Raw genomic sequence first — 16,700 nt, 5'->3', positions numbered from 1 at the left:
TAGCCTAAGCACTGCAAATCATACCACTCTCTAGGTCTTTCACTGTCTAGGAGCTCGATATCTTGAGACTATTCCCTAAAGTCCCAAGAGGTTTTGAATTCCTGTTCGTGGCGGCAAATTCACTAAGTGGATCGAGACTGAGCCTATCAAGAAGATCACCGCCATAGCTGCGATCAAGTTCATACGAGGGTTGGTAGTGTGGTTTGGCAATAAGCTGTATAATTACATACTACAGGACTCAGTTGACCAATAGTTCTTTCTGAGATTATTGTGAAGAGATCGGGACCAAAATTTGTTATGCATCAGTGGCACACCCCTAAAGCAATGAACAGGTCAAAAGTGCAATTGAGATGATACTGCAGGGGATCAAGATCTGGGTCTTTGATCGGTTTAAGGGCTATTCAAGACGTTGGATGGGCGAACTACCCACAGTACTCTAGTCGCAGAGGCAATGCTCCCCTTTGAAACTCCTTTCTTCTTGATCTTTGGCACAGAGGTAATGCTCCCCTTAGAAATCACCCTTCAGTATCCTCAAGTGACCAACTACTTGGACGATGTCCAGGTGGCGCGACGAGAGGACAACATAAACATGATCGAAGAGTTATACGATCGTGCTCTAATTCAAGCAGCCCAATATCACCAAAGCCTCAGACACTACCACGACTATAAGGTGCGGGAATGGACACTGGTTATAGGAGACCTCGTCCTTAGGTAAGTCCACAATAAGACAAGTCAGAATAAGCTTTCCCCCGGGTGGGAGGAACCCTACAAGTTGGTCGATATCACCCGACCTGGTGCGGTCAAGTTAGCCATGTAGGATGGCCGTAAATTGCACAATTCTTGGAACATAGTCTAGCTGTGTAAGTTCTATGTCTATGGTTGCTCAAAAACTGGTATGTTTCCTATTTTGCAGGGTCTTTCGGACGAGCGTGAAACATAGCTTGTAAGTTTTTAAATTCAAAAACCAAACTCTCTTTTGTAGGATTTTTCGGAAAGGACAATCTCCCAACAACTTAGTTTTTTTTATTCTAAGGCTTGACCATCTGGTTAGCAACCTTTTTGCCGACCAGGCGATCGGGGCTAGAGCAATTATAGTCTTTTTTCCTATTTTTCCATACTACTAGCTTTTTTGCATGTTCACTCATTTGGTGACTACCAAACTGTTTGACTGGGGATACAAAATGCCACTCACACAGTTTCAAGGATATGGACGGCTAGGGGGTAACGACCGTAAAGCTACAAGCCTTAACTCGGGTAGAGCACTAGTCGCCACCGAAGGGCTTGTGATGCCAAGGGTTGTTCTAGGCGCCACGAACCTAACTGGCAAGTAGTACAAAAAGCCTTTGTCCCCTCCTTAAATATAACAAACACTCAAAACCTACTCGCCACATGAACATAAAAGCATATCCCTAGTTCACAAAATAACCGCTCAGGTAATGCTTGGGGACTATTTTTAATGGTTTTTATTCAGTATCTCTAGGATCCGAAGATGCCTCTCTACGGATCAAACCGGACGGACCAAAGCAAAGTCTAAGCTATAGAAAGAAATGACCCCATAAGGTCGTGAAGCTCCTCTGTGGTCTTCTGGACGTCAGCGAAACCTTCAGAGATTACCGGAACAAGGTCCATGTCAGGGACGCGTTCGCTAACATAGTCAAGGCAGGTGCCGTGGAGTTTGGTCGCAAACAAATGGTCGTTGATGTTCCCACACAGCCTCTACCCGAGCGCACCTGCCTCCTCAGAGGCAGCTAAAAACTAGTCAATATGACCAGTTACGGTGTCTTCAGGAGTGAGGCGAATCTGAATGTTGGTGGCTTAGAGCAATGAGTCGAAAGGGGTGAACGCCTGACTGAGGCGGTCATAGAAACACGCCCACCGTTGGTCGTCCTCTCTCATCACTCGCTCCAAGTCTACCTTCACCGCCAATAGCTCCTCCTGACAAGCTAATCACGGAAACAGGTCGCAAACCACGTAGGAGTCAGCTGGTCAAGTCCCACTTAACTAGTCTAGGAATACACGTGGCTTGATTGTGGAAGGGCCAACACACCTTGAAGATCATTTTGCAGAATCTCTTGCTTGACTGTGAACCTGAGCTCGCACTTGGCCACCACTTCCAGATTGCACTAGTCGTCGGCATTGTCAGTAGGTGTGGTTAGGGGCTCAGAGCGAGTGGGAGGGGTGATCAATTCTGGGACTCTACGACTATAGCAACGACACAAGCTTATCAGAGAAATTAAAAGCTTCTTTCAAAATACAAGCCTAAATTATAGTTTGAGGTTTACTCTTCTTCTACGACATCCTCGATGGTCTCCGCCTGAAAGATAGACCTTACGAAATCCACCGGCCCTTGACACTTCACCTCAAGCCTCTCCATGGATACGAGACCGCCAGGCATGATCCCTTCCCAGATGATCTCGAGGTTGAAGTTGGGGTCACAACTGCGGTAACACTTGAGAACGTACACCACCGCAGCTTTTGCCGTTGTCGTCACGTCCTCTGAGGTCCTCATCGCGTTACACTTGGACTTATGAAAGTGTAGCTCTTTGCCCATGCGCAGGGCCATTGAAATGCGGCAGAGGGGGCAACAGAAGCACAAACAGCGGCGGAAACAAGGAGTTCTGGGTGTGAAGGCATGGAGATTGGGAGAGATTGGCGAAAGGTCGTGAGGAACCTTTGGTTTTCCAATTTATAGGGCCGACGCGATATCCGAACTATCGTGTAGTCTACCTGTTTCAAAATTTGAAGGGTCGCGCGTGTGAAACCAAAATTCTCTCGAATATGGTGGCAATTAATGCATCTCTCTCTCACTGTTCTTTCCCACTTACATCTTTCTCTCTCTCTAGACGTTTAACCTCCCCTTAGGAAGCGGTTTGTTGAACCAACCGCGTGAGGGGGTGGCGTCAACGACCATCCCTAGACTGAAACTTATGTTCACTTAGGGCCCAAGTGGTACTGTCAATTGCTTGAGGGCTACTATCAATGTTGGCCCCCTGTTCTGTGGGCCCACACTAGCAAAGGCCTGCTGGCAGTAGATATTATCAAAAGCTGACTTCAACGCACACATCTAGTAGAACTTGCGTGACCAGTCCTTTGATCGCGAAAGGAAACCCACTAATTGTGCGGCAGATATTCATCTAACTAGTCTAATCTCATTTAATGCTACTCACTTAAATATTTTTCTTCCCCATGCACCTCCTTTCAGTGAGCAAAGTCGTATCCGACGTAGTGGTGTAGTGACCCGTCCCGTAGCAATTAATGCTACGAGACGATCCCGCGGGCGGGTGCGACGGTCTTGCAAGTAGGCGTGATGGCGTGCGGTTGATGGGACAGGACGCACAAGACAACCAGACAGACCGGCCATGCTCACTCTCCGTAATGATAGCCTCGCGGTAGGGGTTTTCGGTAGAAATGAGACTGCCATAGTTTTGACATATAATGTTTATATATACGTCTCTCCTTCTACTATATAAAGAAGAGAGGACCAGCCTTGTAACGAACATAACTCTTTCTATAACTAAGTTGATCCCCATCATAAGAAAATGCACATATGTATGATTGCTATCCCTCGGAATACCTGAAACTGGATAAGCTATTATGTTCTTAAGTTCATCATCCATACACACACCCGTAAGAAACGTTTATCATGCTTCCATCAATCGATATACCCCGACATTTTGTCATGAATTAACCCTCAATAACCTTATTCCTAAAAACAGAGATGATCATAACTTCTTCAATCTTACCCTTCAACCAAACATACCTTAAAAAGAGCACGAGTGGTACACCGAGAAAAACCACTTATAATCCAACACTCTCTCTTACATAGAGACTGTATCAGACTTATGACATAAAATAGATATCAACTACAAATTTTTATTTAATTATATCTATCAAAACTTGAACTCTAACCATCTAAATCTGATATCATATTAAAATACATGCAACGAACCGTTCAACAAAAGAGCTGATAAGGAAATATGACTTAAAATAATTTAAAACGTGGCATCTCGGAGTTCCCGGGTACGCGCGAATGTGTGAGTTGGTTCGTGCAAATCACTCGCTGCTCGATTTCATCGTGGAGCCTAGAGGGAGCGATCAATTTCTGCACGACAGCTTGGTGGTTGGTCACGGTTAGCCGTCGGTCGGACAGTATGGTTTATAGCCTATCGCACTCGCACGGTAGGCTTACCATGAGGATCGTACGTCCTCTAGCAGGTTAGCTGGGAAAGTCTTGCGGTTGGCTGGCCGATCGAACCACAGCGGAAAGTGACTGAGAGCAACTCCAACAGGTACCGTATCCGGATCAATGCTCCCACTTACGACCAGCAAGCAGTGGCGGAGCTCAGTTGTGATTAGGAAGGGCATGACTTCCTGTCAAACTTAAACTCTATTGATTAAGAGCTAAATTAGCTATTGTTTATTAATATTTAGAGCTCAATTACTTAGACAAGCCTCCTCCACTTGTTTGCTTAAGCTCCGTCACTATCAGTAAGAGGAGGCCACATCACTGTACGACATAGTGTTTAGAAGATGAAAAAAATATGAATTCGAAAAGATAAAAAGTAATAGAATATAAGAAATAAAATAGTGATCAGAAAAAATAAAGTATTATAATAATATTAGAAAATATCATAATAATATTATGAAGAATGAATTTTAGATGTTCTGATCGAGCTCAAGATAGCTTGATCAGCTCCAGTTGCGCAGGAGTCTATGAGCTGTCCACTGCCAGTCTGCCACGAGCACGAGAGACAAATACTTAAGGAGCAAGTGGGAGCCGCTAGGAGACGCTGTAGCAACGCGGCCGTCCGCAACCCGGCGCCTGTGGGCAAATACTCGGCGGTAAGTTGAGCTCGGGTGCACTGCTCCCGCACGCGATAGGAACGCGTAGAATTTTACGTGCCAGGAGCCAGGAATGAGTGTTGCAGTGAACGACCGGCACAACTGCACAAGCAACAAGCGGCGCTAGTTTATTAGATAGACGCACATTTTAGAATGTCAACAGGTTAAGATGTCGTAGAGAGGAAACCTATTACCACGGGTTGTTGGGCATTTGTCACCCTGTTCTCCAGCACCGCGACTCGATCATTACTCATTTGAGTCCCACAGAAAACGATCTCTCGCCAAATATCCTCCATAGTTCCTTCCAGTGGCCAGTGGGGTATCAAGGCAGTGGTAATTGTGTATAAGCGTTGCTATTTCGTAAAGGCCTCCAGGCTGCCAATTGCAAACCAAACTCTCAGAAAGCTTGTGTCAAGAAAGAAAGGACCCTCCACCTAGAAAGCTTCATCTACAAAGGACGAGGGAAAGGCGAGACCCTTCGCCAACAATGTTCAGAGAAGAGATAGCACGCTACCGCCTTGCGTCCAGCAGACCAGCACGGTATCAGATTTTCTCCGTCAGGAGCAGAAGCCACTCGCCAGTGGATGCAGAATTGCAGGCTGGAGGACTGCTGTAGTGTTCTTCCTACAGGGTGAGAATCAAAGGGAGATTGCATGCCGTGTCTATTTCATGCCAGAAGTAAAAAAACATGGCAGGCTGCTAAGACGGAGTGATGGACTAGGCACACTAATAGCACCGCTGCAGTTGCAGGCTTACGACCGCCGTTCACCGGGCTTCAGTCGCCGGCTTCCCTATCATCAGCTAACCACCTTCCGGCACTGCCCTCATACATTCATTAACATAAATAACATCATGACCAACCATCGAGCTGCTTGATGTCGCATAAATCAACATTTCTCATTCGCATAACAGCACAGAACTTCAAATGTAGTAGAAAATTTTGGTTTATTAAGAGGTCACAGTCGGCTGTTTGAACAATTATTCCAGTTCAAACTCATCAACAACAAATCCTCGTAAACTACCGGAGTCAAAACTGACAAAACTCTTCAAAAACAACGAAAGAATAACCCGTGGTATAGCAAGGCCACTGTTTCTAACCCCAACAATCGCAGGAAAAGGCCACCAGGGGAACGCGTGGACTATGATCCACGCCATAAAATGGTTCCGTTTGACTCAGAGTGGTGTCTGGCCAGTGGAAGACGAAGTCATGATATTCAGTGTTTCCGTCACAGAAGACATGGCACTCAACGCCGCTTTAAGCACATCCTGCGAGCACCCAGGCTTTACCATGCTTTTCACCTGCACGACATAACAAAAAGAATTAGACATTCTGCGACTGCCACCAGGCCAAGGCATTATGTGGGTTTGGAGCAAAAATATATTGGGTACATGAAAAGTACCTTCTCTAGGTATTCCTGCAATTTCTTTATCCTGCCCATGTAGTCTTGATCCTCGACGCACAATGAAATAGGCTTTGAATCAGCACCTGGTCCTTCAAATTGGAGCGGCCCTGGGTTTCTGTAGATGTCTTCCAACAAAAAGCTGGAAGAATTCTGTCTCAACAGCCTAGAAAATACAAGTGCTAATGAGATCAGAGGTCATCAGTACCAGAAAGATACTTTCAGATAAGGAACTAAGGCATGTGCCTCAAAGTCCGGAGGAGAAAGGAGTAAACGTTTAAATAGCATGGCGCATTTTATCCATTGACATAAAAATAACAAAACATTTCTCAAACTTACTCATATGCTTTTCCTTTCAAGTCGATGCTAGCCATGTGAACAGCAGGCTTCCCAATTTGAGTGGCTGCAGGGCCACGCGACCATCGCTTCACAGTCATCATAGACTGCAAGGAAACAGACAAGGGTTAGGTGTAACCTTCATACTTGTCCTAAACTGGACTGGTTCACATATACGCAACAGATTATTTATAGGCATAGTAATACCAATCTTACCGAAATAGGAGCTGCACCGCATCGCCATTTGTTCACTGGACTCTTAAGATTTGTCACAGTAGCCATGTAACCGTTCAAACCAGCAGCTAAGATGTGGTAGCACACATGCCCCAAAACCTGAAACCAACAATCTACATGATAAATCAACAGCAAGCAATATGTTTTATTAAAAATTAAGCTGATCAGGGACTTGCATAGGCATAATCACAGTCGAACTTTGAAGGCAATGCACCCCTAGCTTGGTAGCCAAAAAAGTGACATATTGCATTGAACTTCTTTCCTTTGTAAGTGCCTTCCTTCTGCAAAAGTGACCAAGAACATTATGAACTAAATTACTGATAGAGCACTATTGCTTGCTCCACAAGTAGACATCCATATATGCCTCTCAATTAAACTAGAATCTACAAAATCCAAAGAAAACATACCAAACGTCTGTTCATTTCCGTCTCAACTAATTGTGCTAGAAGCTTTTCAGTCTCAATCTGCACAGAAAACAAATAGGCATCAATCAGAAGCAATATATTAAAACAGACCAACAATTTACAGATTCCACATGCTACTGTACCTGAGAAAGTTGAGCTGAGTCGTCAGATTCAGGATGGAGAAGTAGCTGCAGAGAAACAACAATGTTGAAGCAACTGAAATCTGATGTGAGCTATGGATATAATCAACAAATGAAACCATGCATACCTGTTTCCTGATAAACGGGGGCAAAAACTCAAATAGTGCAGATGCCCAAGGTGAAAGCTGAGAAGAGATTTTCTCAATGGAAACACCTTTACCATGGAGGCCATTAATTTCCTATAAGCAAGTAGCTCCAGTCACTAAAATGGTAAATATGCGTAGCCATAAGACATGTGCAAACCTACCTGAAGCAGGGCATATAGTTCAGGAATGCTCTCCACAAGGCCCTCAGGAATAAGCACGACCCCATGATTCTTGTCTGTGAAAGATATGAGGGGAACATCGATAAATTGTCATTTAAAGATAATTTAATGTTACATGAGGATCTCACCATGTCATAGACAAAAGACATGGAGACCTACCTTTTGCAGCCCTTGCCTGAACTGCATCACATATTTGCTTTGTAATATCAAAAATTGTAAGTTTGGATGCAGCCACCTCCTCACCTAGGATAACCTGAGCATATGATACAAGTTCAAAAGAATAAGTGAATTTCGTGACAAAGGTCAACATGAAGGTACAGGCAGAAAGCAAGAAGTATGAACCATGTTCGGATGCGATTGAAGAGCGCACTCCAACGCCACATGAGAAGCCTTCCGCCCCATCAGACGAATAAAGTAGTAATACTGTCATTTGGAATACAGTCACAAGGCAGATAAGAAATTGAATGCAGTAATTTGAATGTGTAAAATAAAAACATTGTATTGCATCTGGAGCAAAAATGAATGGGCCATACATAAATCTTAGCATTCAGCAAATAAAGTATATCAGAATGAACTATGTGTCAGATAGGAGCCTGCAACGCTTTCCATCATGTGTTATAATTACCTTCTCGGCAGACAGAGCATCAGTGCAGACATTGCTTATAAGTTGTGAGTTCACCTGTTAGAACAACAAATAAGTTCAAGGGATCATTACAAATTAGAAACAAAATTTTAAATACTACAAGCAAAAACATGAAAATAAACTGGAATTTATCCTTACGAGTGTCAAACAAAGTTACATAGATCAAAAGGTGAAATTCAAGATATGCAAAACCTCAATAACTATCCATAACATGACAATGCACTATATAGACTATAGAGATAATGGAAGCACCACAAAGACATAAACTACAGGCATGGTAAGGGAAGCCCAAGCATAGTAATGTGATTTCAGCAATCCCTACCTTGCATATGGTGTCGAAGCCAACAGTAGTCTCAACATACTGGTTCTTAAGGTCCCCATTCAAAGTTACAGGAACACCTACAACCTGTTCAACAATAGATGGTGTCAGTTCATCTACGCAAGGAAACTTAATCACTCACACTGGACAGAAGGGATCCAGAAAAGGTGCCAATATATTAAAAAAAAAAACTTCAACGTACCTTCGTTGCACACTTCGCCTCAGCAAAAGTCTCGGCAAGTTGAGCAGCATCAGTATTGGATGTGACACCTTCATAAGTTGAAAACCGATGTTATTGAGACAAATGTACAGCATACTCAAATCTTAGTAGATTTATGAAACATAGCATACCTCCAATGATCACCAGAGCATCCAACTTCAAAGCCTGGCAACTGGCCATTGCACCATTGACTTGCTCTGTTGTTCTAATCTGATCCTTTGTCCGACCAAGCATATCATAACCACCTTGGTTTTTATATGAAGAAAGAACTTCATCGGTGATCTCCAAGGTTTTCTGTGCAAGCAGGCCATCAGATCCACCTGTTTCAACATAAAAACAAGTATGTTAAGAAAACATATAAGGAATTACAGTCATGTGTTAAGCAAGCATCTAAATGTCAGATCTGGCAGGAAAGAGGCAGCAAGGGCCACAAACAGTGAGGTATGAGGAACTCAGGGGGCAGGGCACAGAGTGTCCCGAAATTTTGCTGTATATCAGTAATTTCTTTGGTTTTGGATTAAAGACCTAAGAAATACCTGCATGTTGCTAATTTGGGTGAAACGAACCCGGTAAAGTTTGGTTGAAGACCTCCAAATGTCATTACATTTATGACTAAATCGCATAATGATGCATTAATGCTGTGCAGTTGATCATCAGCGAATCTAGTGCAAACAATGAGAATGTAACAAAAGTACAAAGTTATTAATATGAGCCAAAACATCAGCAATTACCTGGAAAATTCAACTATAACCTAATACGCTAAGTTGCTCATGGTACTCATGTTAAATCACATGCTAATCAGCAGAAATCCTAGTTGGAAATAACAAGAGAAGACAGATGATTGGATGTTCCTAGGTGGTTCCTGCAAAATACCAAATTACTCACCAAGAAAACCAATGAGTTTGCTGTTTTGGTTGTGAGCCTTGATAGCCTCATAGAGTCCCCAAACAACATTGTGGCCTCCTGGTGACTGCCTTCCACAGAAGACAACGCCAACCCTTCATGCAGAACAAAAGGATTCAATTTTTGTGTGCATATGGGGAGAGAGATAACTTGAGCAAGGAAAAAATTTGCATGCAGGGAAACATGAAAGATGATATAGTAATACCTGACTGCAGGGTGCTCTGATATGACGGTAGCATCAGGGACAACAGCCGTCTTCCGGAGAAAATGAGCAAGGGGCTGCCCGTAGGTGTGAGGGAACGCGTGGCTGATCACATGAGCCCCTGCAGGATCAGCAGCAATTGCCGCATCACCATACTCCACCCTCACCGTAGTGCCCTAATTTAGTGAATAAATTCATGCCTCAGAGAGTGATTTGAGCTAATCATCAATAGAACACACACGATAAATTCGTCCGGAAAACTACTGCGAATTCAGCGCATCTAGGCGAAGTTAAAGAGTGCCCCTAAACATGAGAAAGGTGTATTTGATAGCGATTACCGAGTCAACCTAAACGTAAACAATAGGACCCGTGAAAACTAGGCAGATAGGTCCATGATTGCTACAGAAGAATCCATCATTTTACTCCCAGTTGCAAACCTCCACTACAACCCATGATACTACAACAAGACGACGACAGCAAAACAGCAAATCGAGCGATTTTATAAGTCCCCGTGCGTGAAGTCCCCCGCGAGTCAGACACGCCGACCGATCTACACAACGAGAGTACGGGACAGAAGCCGCACTTCGCAGGCGACGTCCACCACGACTCAGATCCAGTCCCGCCCAGGAAAGCGACGGGCGCGTCAATCATTGACAGGTGACACACACTATGACCTGACCCCGAGAAAACAAATCGGGAGCAGGCGAACAATGAGACGAGGTCAATCCGGCCGGAGAACAGCGAGGGATCTGGCGCCGCGCGACCTGCCGTGCCGCAGATCTAGGCCAGGAGGGAAGGCAATGGCGCACGCATGGAAGGTGACAGCGGTAATGGTTGGGGGGGGGGGGGTGCGAACCTGGAGGCAGGGGGGCAGCTGGGGCTGGTAAAGCGCGCGCTTCTTCTGCACCTCCGAGAGCTCGCGCGGCACGCCGTAGTCGGAATCCATTGCTGGCCGGCGCCGCTCCTCGTCGAAGGCGCGTCCTGTCTAGCTTCCGATTGGCCTTGGTGGTGGTTGTGGTGATGGGGGCGGGTGGCGCACTGTGATGGGGAGATGCAGGTGCGGTGCGGGAGATTTTATACCGGAGGCGACCCCTCGCCCACGCCAATGCGAATATGCGATGCGCTCTCGCCTCGCCCTCGCGTCCGGTGGCCTCCCCCCCGAGCTGCCTCCCCGGCGTTTGATGCTATCGCGTCCGTACCCCTGGATCGGGCCGACCGGGTTTCACGTACCACGGCATTCAGTCGTATTGGGCTTTGGCCGATGGGATCGCACATTAAACCAGAGGTTTGCTCTAAATTTTTTATGATTTCATTCAAGTTAAACCACCCCTCCGTTCACGAATTTCTATTCTAATATTTCTAGAAGTCATGGAAAAATGTTAATTTTTTAAAACTATTTTTAAGAAAAAAATGTAATCATATTTTTAAATATTGTTAAATCTCAATATACAAAGAAGGAATGGTAGCTAAAATTTCAGAAAGTTGACTACATACAATTTAACTATTTAAGATATTGCTTATTTATGGCTAGATGTAGGGATCGATGACGTTCTAAGAGATGATGAATTAAGACATCCAAAACTAATCGACTCTAAAAGCTTTACAAGATAAATATATATCAATTTATATCTAAATATATTTTAAGTTTATCTAGTGTGTCTACTATACCGTTCAAAAATATTTATAACATATAGTCAATCCTAACAAACTCTAGGAAGGTAAATATATAAAGATAGATTGCAAGTATGTAAATACGGAAACGTAAATAAGGTAGAGAGTAAATTCGGCATAAGAGATTTTTATCATGTGGTATTGATGGCATAAACACCACCCTTAGCCTATGTTGGAGCAGCCACCTAGGCTATAGCTCCCGAACGACATCCGGTCATAACATTTGAGCCACCAAGGTCTCGAGTGGGTAGAGCTATCAAACCATCAAGATAAGATCTCGCCACAAGTCTCTCTTTCGGTCACTTATCATCGTCTTCACTTCGGAGTTTGAGCCACCGAGGTAAGTGCCTCAGCGTCCCCATACAAGAGTATTGCCACAACTTTACACCAAGTCGAAGGGTAAACAAGCTTAAGCCATCAAGACCCAAGGTGCCGACGAGTCACCAAGACTTCAAGGCACTGGCGTACCTCTCGGTACAAACTAGGATCACTCTTTGACCCCCTCTGTAGGCAACAACACCTAGCAACAACTCTCTCTATACTTATTAGCACTAATCACTTACTAATCATGTGCTTAAATGCCTTTGATGATTACTTTTAACACTTTGATAGTTTGGATATCTTCTCAAGTGTCTATGAGCTTCTCTGGACTCTAACACCTTCAAATGACCGAGTTGAGGGGTATTTATAGCCTCAACCCCGTAAACTAGCCGTTGCCCCTACAACTCAACTTTTCTGCATACGCCGAATGATCGGATATAAATAGATTGTACTCGTCCTCCACACACTAGCCGTTGAAACCCCACAAAAAACCATTATGAACACTAGCTTCATCGTCGAACCATCTGGTGCATATATTCGAGCCAACTCGTATAACTTCTCTCTGTGCAAAATACTCCAACGGGTGTTTAACCACGCTAAACAAACTATGATCCTCAAAAATAAGAAGCCAGTCACTCCAATACAATAGATTGATTGGGACTACATGGCTAACAAAAACGAGCCCGAAGCTTTTGAAAATCTATGGACTTGGTATGGTGAGCCCGAAGTATATGTATGTCGTTCTATCAAGAAGGATACATATAGATTGATTTGAAGATGTCTTAGTGCTTAAAATATCCATATAAACCAAAGAAGATGGACACAAATCACCACACAAACACTAGAAAGTTAAATGTCTTAGTTTGGACCTGAAGTCTCCAAGCTGATCGGATACTCCGGAATCTGGTGTGTCAGCCGAAGTCTCCGAGTTCAGCTCCGGTAGGGGTGCTCTATTAGTTTTTACCTAGAGTCTCTGGGTTGGCCCGGATACTTCAGTTTCTATTAGTCATCCGGACCCTCTAAGTTGGGTTCCGAACAGGACTCTCGGTTACGCATTTAAGTGCCAACCTGGAGTCTCCGGATATAATCCGGATACTTCGGGTCAGTACAAAAATAAATATAACAGCTAGTTTTTTAAGGGGTGAGTATATATACCCCTCACCCTCTTCTTTAACATGTTGTTGTTGCTGAACCAACTTGAGACAAACATATTCATAGCCATTCAATAGCCCTTCTAACTCGTCTAGTGCATTAAATCTTACAAGATTTTGAGAGTTGGGTTGGGAAAGTGAGATTGAGTGCTAGTGAGCATAAATTCATCCTTTGAGCACTTGAGTTTGCCATCAAGCCGTTGATTCGTGTTCATTACTCTTGGAGCTTAGAGCTCCTAGACGGCTAGACATCACCCGGAGAGCGTTCAAACTTGTGGAGTGCCCCAAGAAGTTTGTGAAGGTCATCCTCGCCTCCACAAGTAAAGAGAAAGCTTTGAGTAAGCTCAAGCTCGGTCTTCGTGGTCGCTTGGTGATGATAAAGGTTGAAAGAGACCATGCTTTTGGTGAGCACTAAACAGAGACATATGAACGTTTGGTCCGAACTTTGAGAAATAAATTATTTTCTCATTTACTTTCTTGCATACTTTCTCATTCTAGTTGATCTTTGGGGTAATTTGTCCAATCTATTTGTTTGCGAATTTGTAGCTACAGATGGTTGGTGGAAATATCTTTAAGCTTCCTTAGAAACTTGTGGTAAACCTTAGATTTAATTAGACTTGCTTATGTATTCTTAGTTTTTTATTTTTTGTTCTATCTGGACTATCCAGGTTGAGCTCGAAACCTCTGGACTCTGGAGTCTCTAGATTGACCCGGAGTACTTGGAATCTGTAATCCGCTGTGAAGTTTTAATTTTCAAAAAATGCATATTCATCTCTCATTTAAGCGATACAACATACATTCAATTGGTATCATAGTCTAATCTCCTATAAAACTTCACTGCTTAGAGAGTTGAAGATGTCAACATCTAGAGAGAAGAGTTTAAAAGGTCTAGGAAGCCCGAAGAGTCCAAAAGATAATGCTTTGAAGTCGGACGATGGTAAAAGCAAGGGAGTTACAATCGAATTCAATTATGATAAATTGAATGCATCTAACTCTTACATTTCTGTGCCGTTCGGACCTGCGCCATATTTTGATGGTGCACACTATACCGCTTGGAGACACAAAATAAAATATCATCTAATCTCTCTTCATCCAAGTATTTGAAAGATTGTTTGTATAGGTCTTGAGTTACCAGATGAGAACAAATAGCTTACTTATGAGTAAGAACAAAATCTTCACCATAATGCACAAGACGCAAGTGTATTGCTTGGCGTTTTAAGCACCAAAGAATTTAACAAGGTGGATGGGATTGAGGAAGCTAAAGTGATATGGGATACACTTCAAGTCGCACATGAAGAAATCAAAAGCGTGAGAGAGTCCAAGATAGAATTGCTTGAAGAAAAATTGGGAAGATTTGTTATGGAAGATGATGAAACCCCTCAAGCAATGTATGGCTGCATGATGGTGCTAGTGAACAAAATTAGAGGGCTTGAAAGAGAAGAGCTAGATGATCACAAGGTGGTATGAAGATTGCTAAGAACTTTTGTACCAAGAAATCCCACCTTGATCACCCTCATTTGAGAAAGAAGAGACTATAAGAGGCTCACACTAAGTGATGTGTTCGGTAGAATTCTCGCTCATGAGCTCATTAAGGAGGAAGCCAATGAAGTCAAGAACCCATTCAAGCAAAGCTCAACCTCTAATAATAAAGAAGTAGCATTTAAGGCATTCAAGAGCAAGCAAGTTGAAAAATCAAGCTCAAGTGAAGATGAGAGCTCTGATGATAAAGAGATTGCTTGCTTTATAAGAAAATTTAAGAAATTCATGAAGAATGGTGGCTATAGCAAATAGAAGAGAGATATGCCTAAAAGAAAACATTCAAGAGAGCTTGCTATTAGTGTGGTGAAGTTGGCCACTTCATCGCCGAATGTCCAAACAAAAAGAAGAACAAGGACAACAAGGAAAAGAACAAGTCTTTCAAGAAGAACAAGTAAAAGACTCATAAGAAGAAATATTCGGGTCAAACTCACATTGGCGATGAGTAAGACTCCAACTCCGACTCTGATGATAAAGGAGTTACCACTATCGCCATCCACTCCCCTATACCGACAAAATCACTTTTTGGTAGCATGAGCGATGACGATGACACTATCAAATATCTCATGGCAAAAGGGTGCAAGGTAAAATCATAATCCAAGCTCTTAGATAGTGATAGTGATTGTGAATCTTTGCTTAAAGGTTTAAGTAAAAATACCATATCTGAGATAAAGGAGCTAATGGAAATAATAGAGAGTCAAAAGGAGATTCTTGAGAAGCAAGAGAACTTACTTATCCTTGAAAAGGAGAGAAACCTTGAACTCAAGGAGCTCCTTGCTAAAGAGAAGCAGAAAGTTAAGAAATTGATCAAAGTTCTTAATCTGGTCAATGTCTCAATTGCCAGTCTAGATGATAGCAATTCTACACTTCAAGAAAAATTTAAGTGTTTGGATGAAACTCATAAAACTCTTGAAGTCCAAATTGATGCAATTAGGAATAGCTCTTCTCCCTATAATGAAACAACCTTACTATCTAGTGCTTTCACTAGTCAAGGTTGCTCTCGTTGTTACAATATTGATATAAATGCTTGTACTACTAATGTTCAATCCTTGCAAGCATTACAAAAGGAGAATAAGAGGCTAAATGACTTGGTTAAGTATGGGTGTATCAAGACATACAAATCAAGGATGAACTATACAAGACCATTGAGGCTAAGGAAACAAGCAAAAGAGAGGTCTTGGATTTGATATGCATACAAGCAAGCCAAGTGAGCATGTGGTGATAAATGGTAAGGAGTGCCTCCTTTACTTTCTTGCATACTTTCTCATTCTAGTTGATATTTAGGGTAATTTGTCTGATCTATTTGTTTGCAAGTTTGTAGCTATAGGTGGTTGGTGAAAATGTTTTAAAGCTTTCTTAGAAACATGTGGTAACCCTTAGATTCAATTAGATTTGCTTAGGTGTTCTTAGTTTTTGATTTTCTATTCCATCCGGACTATCCGGGTTGAGCTCGAAACCTCTGGACCCTGGAGTCTCCAGATTGACCCGAAGTATCCAGAATATATAATCCGCTATGAAGTTTTAAATTTTAGAAAATACCTCTCTAGGTGACATCACGTACATTCAAGAGGGTCTTGTTCGCTCCACTAGAGGAGGAAGACCTAAATCATACCCGCCGGGGTTTTAAAACACGTATGAACGCAATTGATGTACGACCGATGGTAGTGCATAAAGGCATGAGTGGTGCTGCCAACCACGGGAATGGAGGATGGCAATGCAGAGAGAAAGGTAATGGCACTGATGACCATGAGCGACAAGTTAGATGCAAGATAGTAATCGACGTTGGCACATCTAAGAAGACATGAAAGAAGAGACTAGGCTATGGACCAGTGGAGACATGAAAGAAGGGATTGGGTGACAGGGCGGTTGTGGACAAAGACGATGTGTTGGGGGTTGCCATTAAAGACCCCTGACACCCTTGGCTCCGCTGGACCAAGTATGAAGGTCATTAGGCTCACCCTCCGGAGCCACCGCGGAGATCCAAGCCTTCAAGGTCGCGGACCCCTGGAGGCCGCAGATCCCCAGAGCCTTGGGTGGGTGAGGGCCCCCAGGA

At 43.3% G+C, this 16,700-nt stretch overlaps 1 protein-coding gene across 1 annotated transcript; it reads right to left on the bottom strand.

Annotated features, from left to right (window-relative positions):
• Positions 1 to 5,770: 5,770 nt before the first annotated feature.
• On the bottom strand, positions 5,771 to 11,199 carry LOC133921379 (pyrophosphate--fructose 6-phosphate 1-phosphotransferase subunit alpha-like). Its single transcript, XM_062366221.1, has 18 exons — positions 10,825 to 11,199; positions 9,972 to 10,144; positions 9,749 to 9,861; positions 8,995 to 9,183; positions 8,846 to 8,913; positions 8,647 to 8,730; positions 8,307 to 8,360; positions 8,024 to 8,104; positions 7,841 to 7,934; positions 7,664 to 7,737; positions 7,485 to 7,595; positions 7,360 to 7,404; positions 7,220 to 7,276; positions 6,989 to 7,093; positions 6,795 to 6,911; positions 6,582 to 6,685; positions 6,243 to 6,408; positions 5,771 to 6,141 (listed from the first exon to the last, which is right to left on the bottom strand). The coding sequence occupies exons 1-18, from the start codon at positions 10,912 to 10,914 to the stop codon at positions 6,016 to 6,018; spliced, it is 1,851 nt and encodes a 616-aa protein (XP_062222205.1). The 5' UTR covers positions 10,915 to 11,199; the 3' UTR covers positions 5,771 to 6,015.
• Between the last annotated feature and the right edge of the window lie 5,501 nt (positions 11,200 to 16,700).

This window comes from Phragmites australis, chromosome 6 (genome assembly GCF_958298935.1).
Source record: "Phragmites australis chromosome 6, lpPhrAust1.1, whole genome shotgun sequence".
NCBI lineage: Eukaryota > Viridiplantae > Streptophyta > Magnoliopsida > Poales > Poaceae > Phragmites > Phragmites australis.
Note: the sequence above shows the minus strand (reverse complement) of the source record. Positions and strands in the feature narration are given on the sequence as shown.

Excerpts from the sequence above, each read along its gene's own strand:
- LOC133921379 (XM_062366221.1), bottom strand. The coding sequence starts at position 10,914 with ATGGATTCCGACTACGGCGTGCCGCGCGAGCTCTCGGAGGTGCAGAAG. Across the intron at positions 7,738-7,840 it reads TCAGGCAAGGGCTGCAAAAG|ACAAGAATCATGGGGTCGTG; the intron begins GTAGGTCTCCAT and ends TATCTTTCACAG. Across the intron at positions 6,912-6,988 it reads TCGACTGTGATTATGCCTAT|GTTTTGGGGCATGTGTGCTA; the intron begins GCAAGTCCCTGA and ends TGTTGGTTTCAG.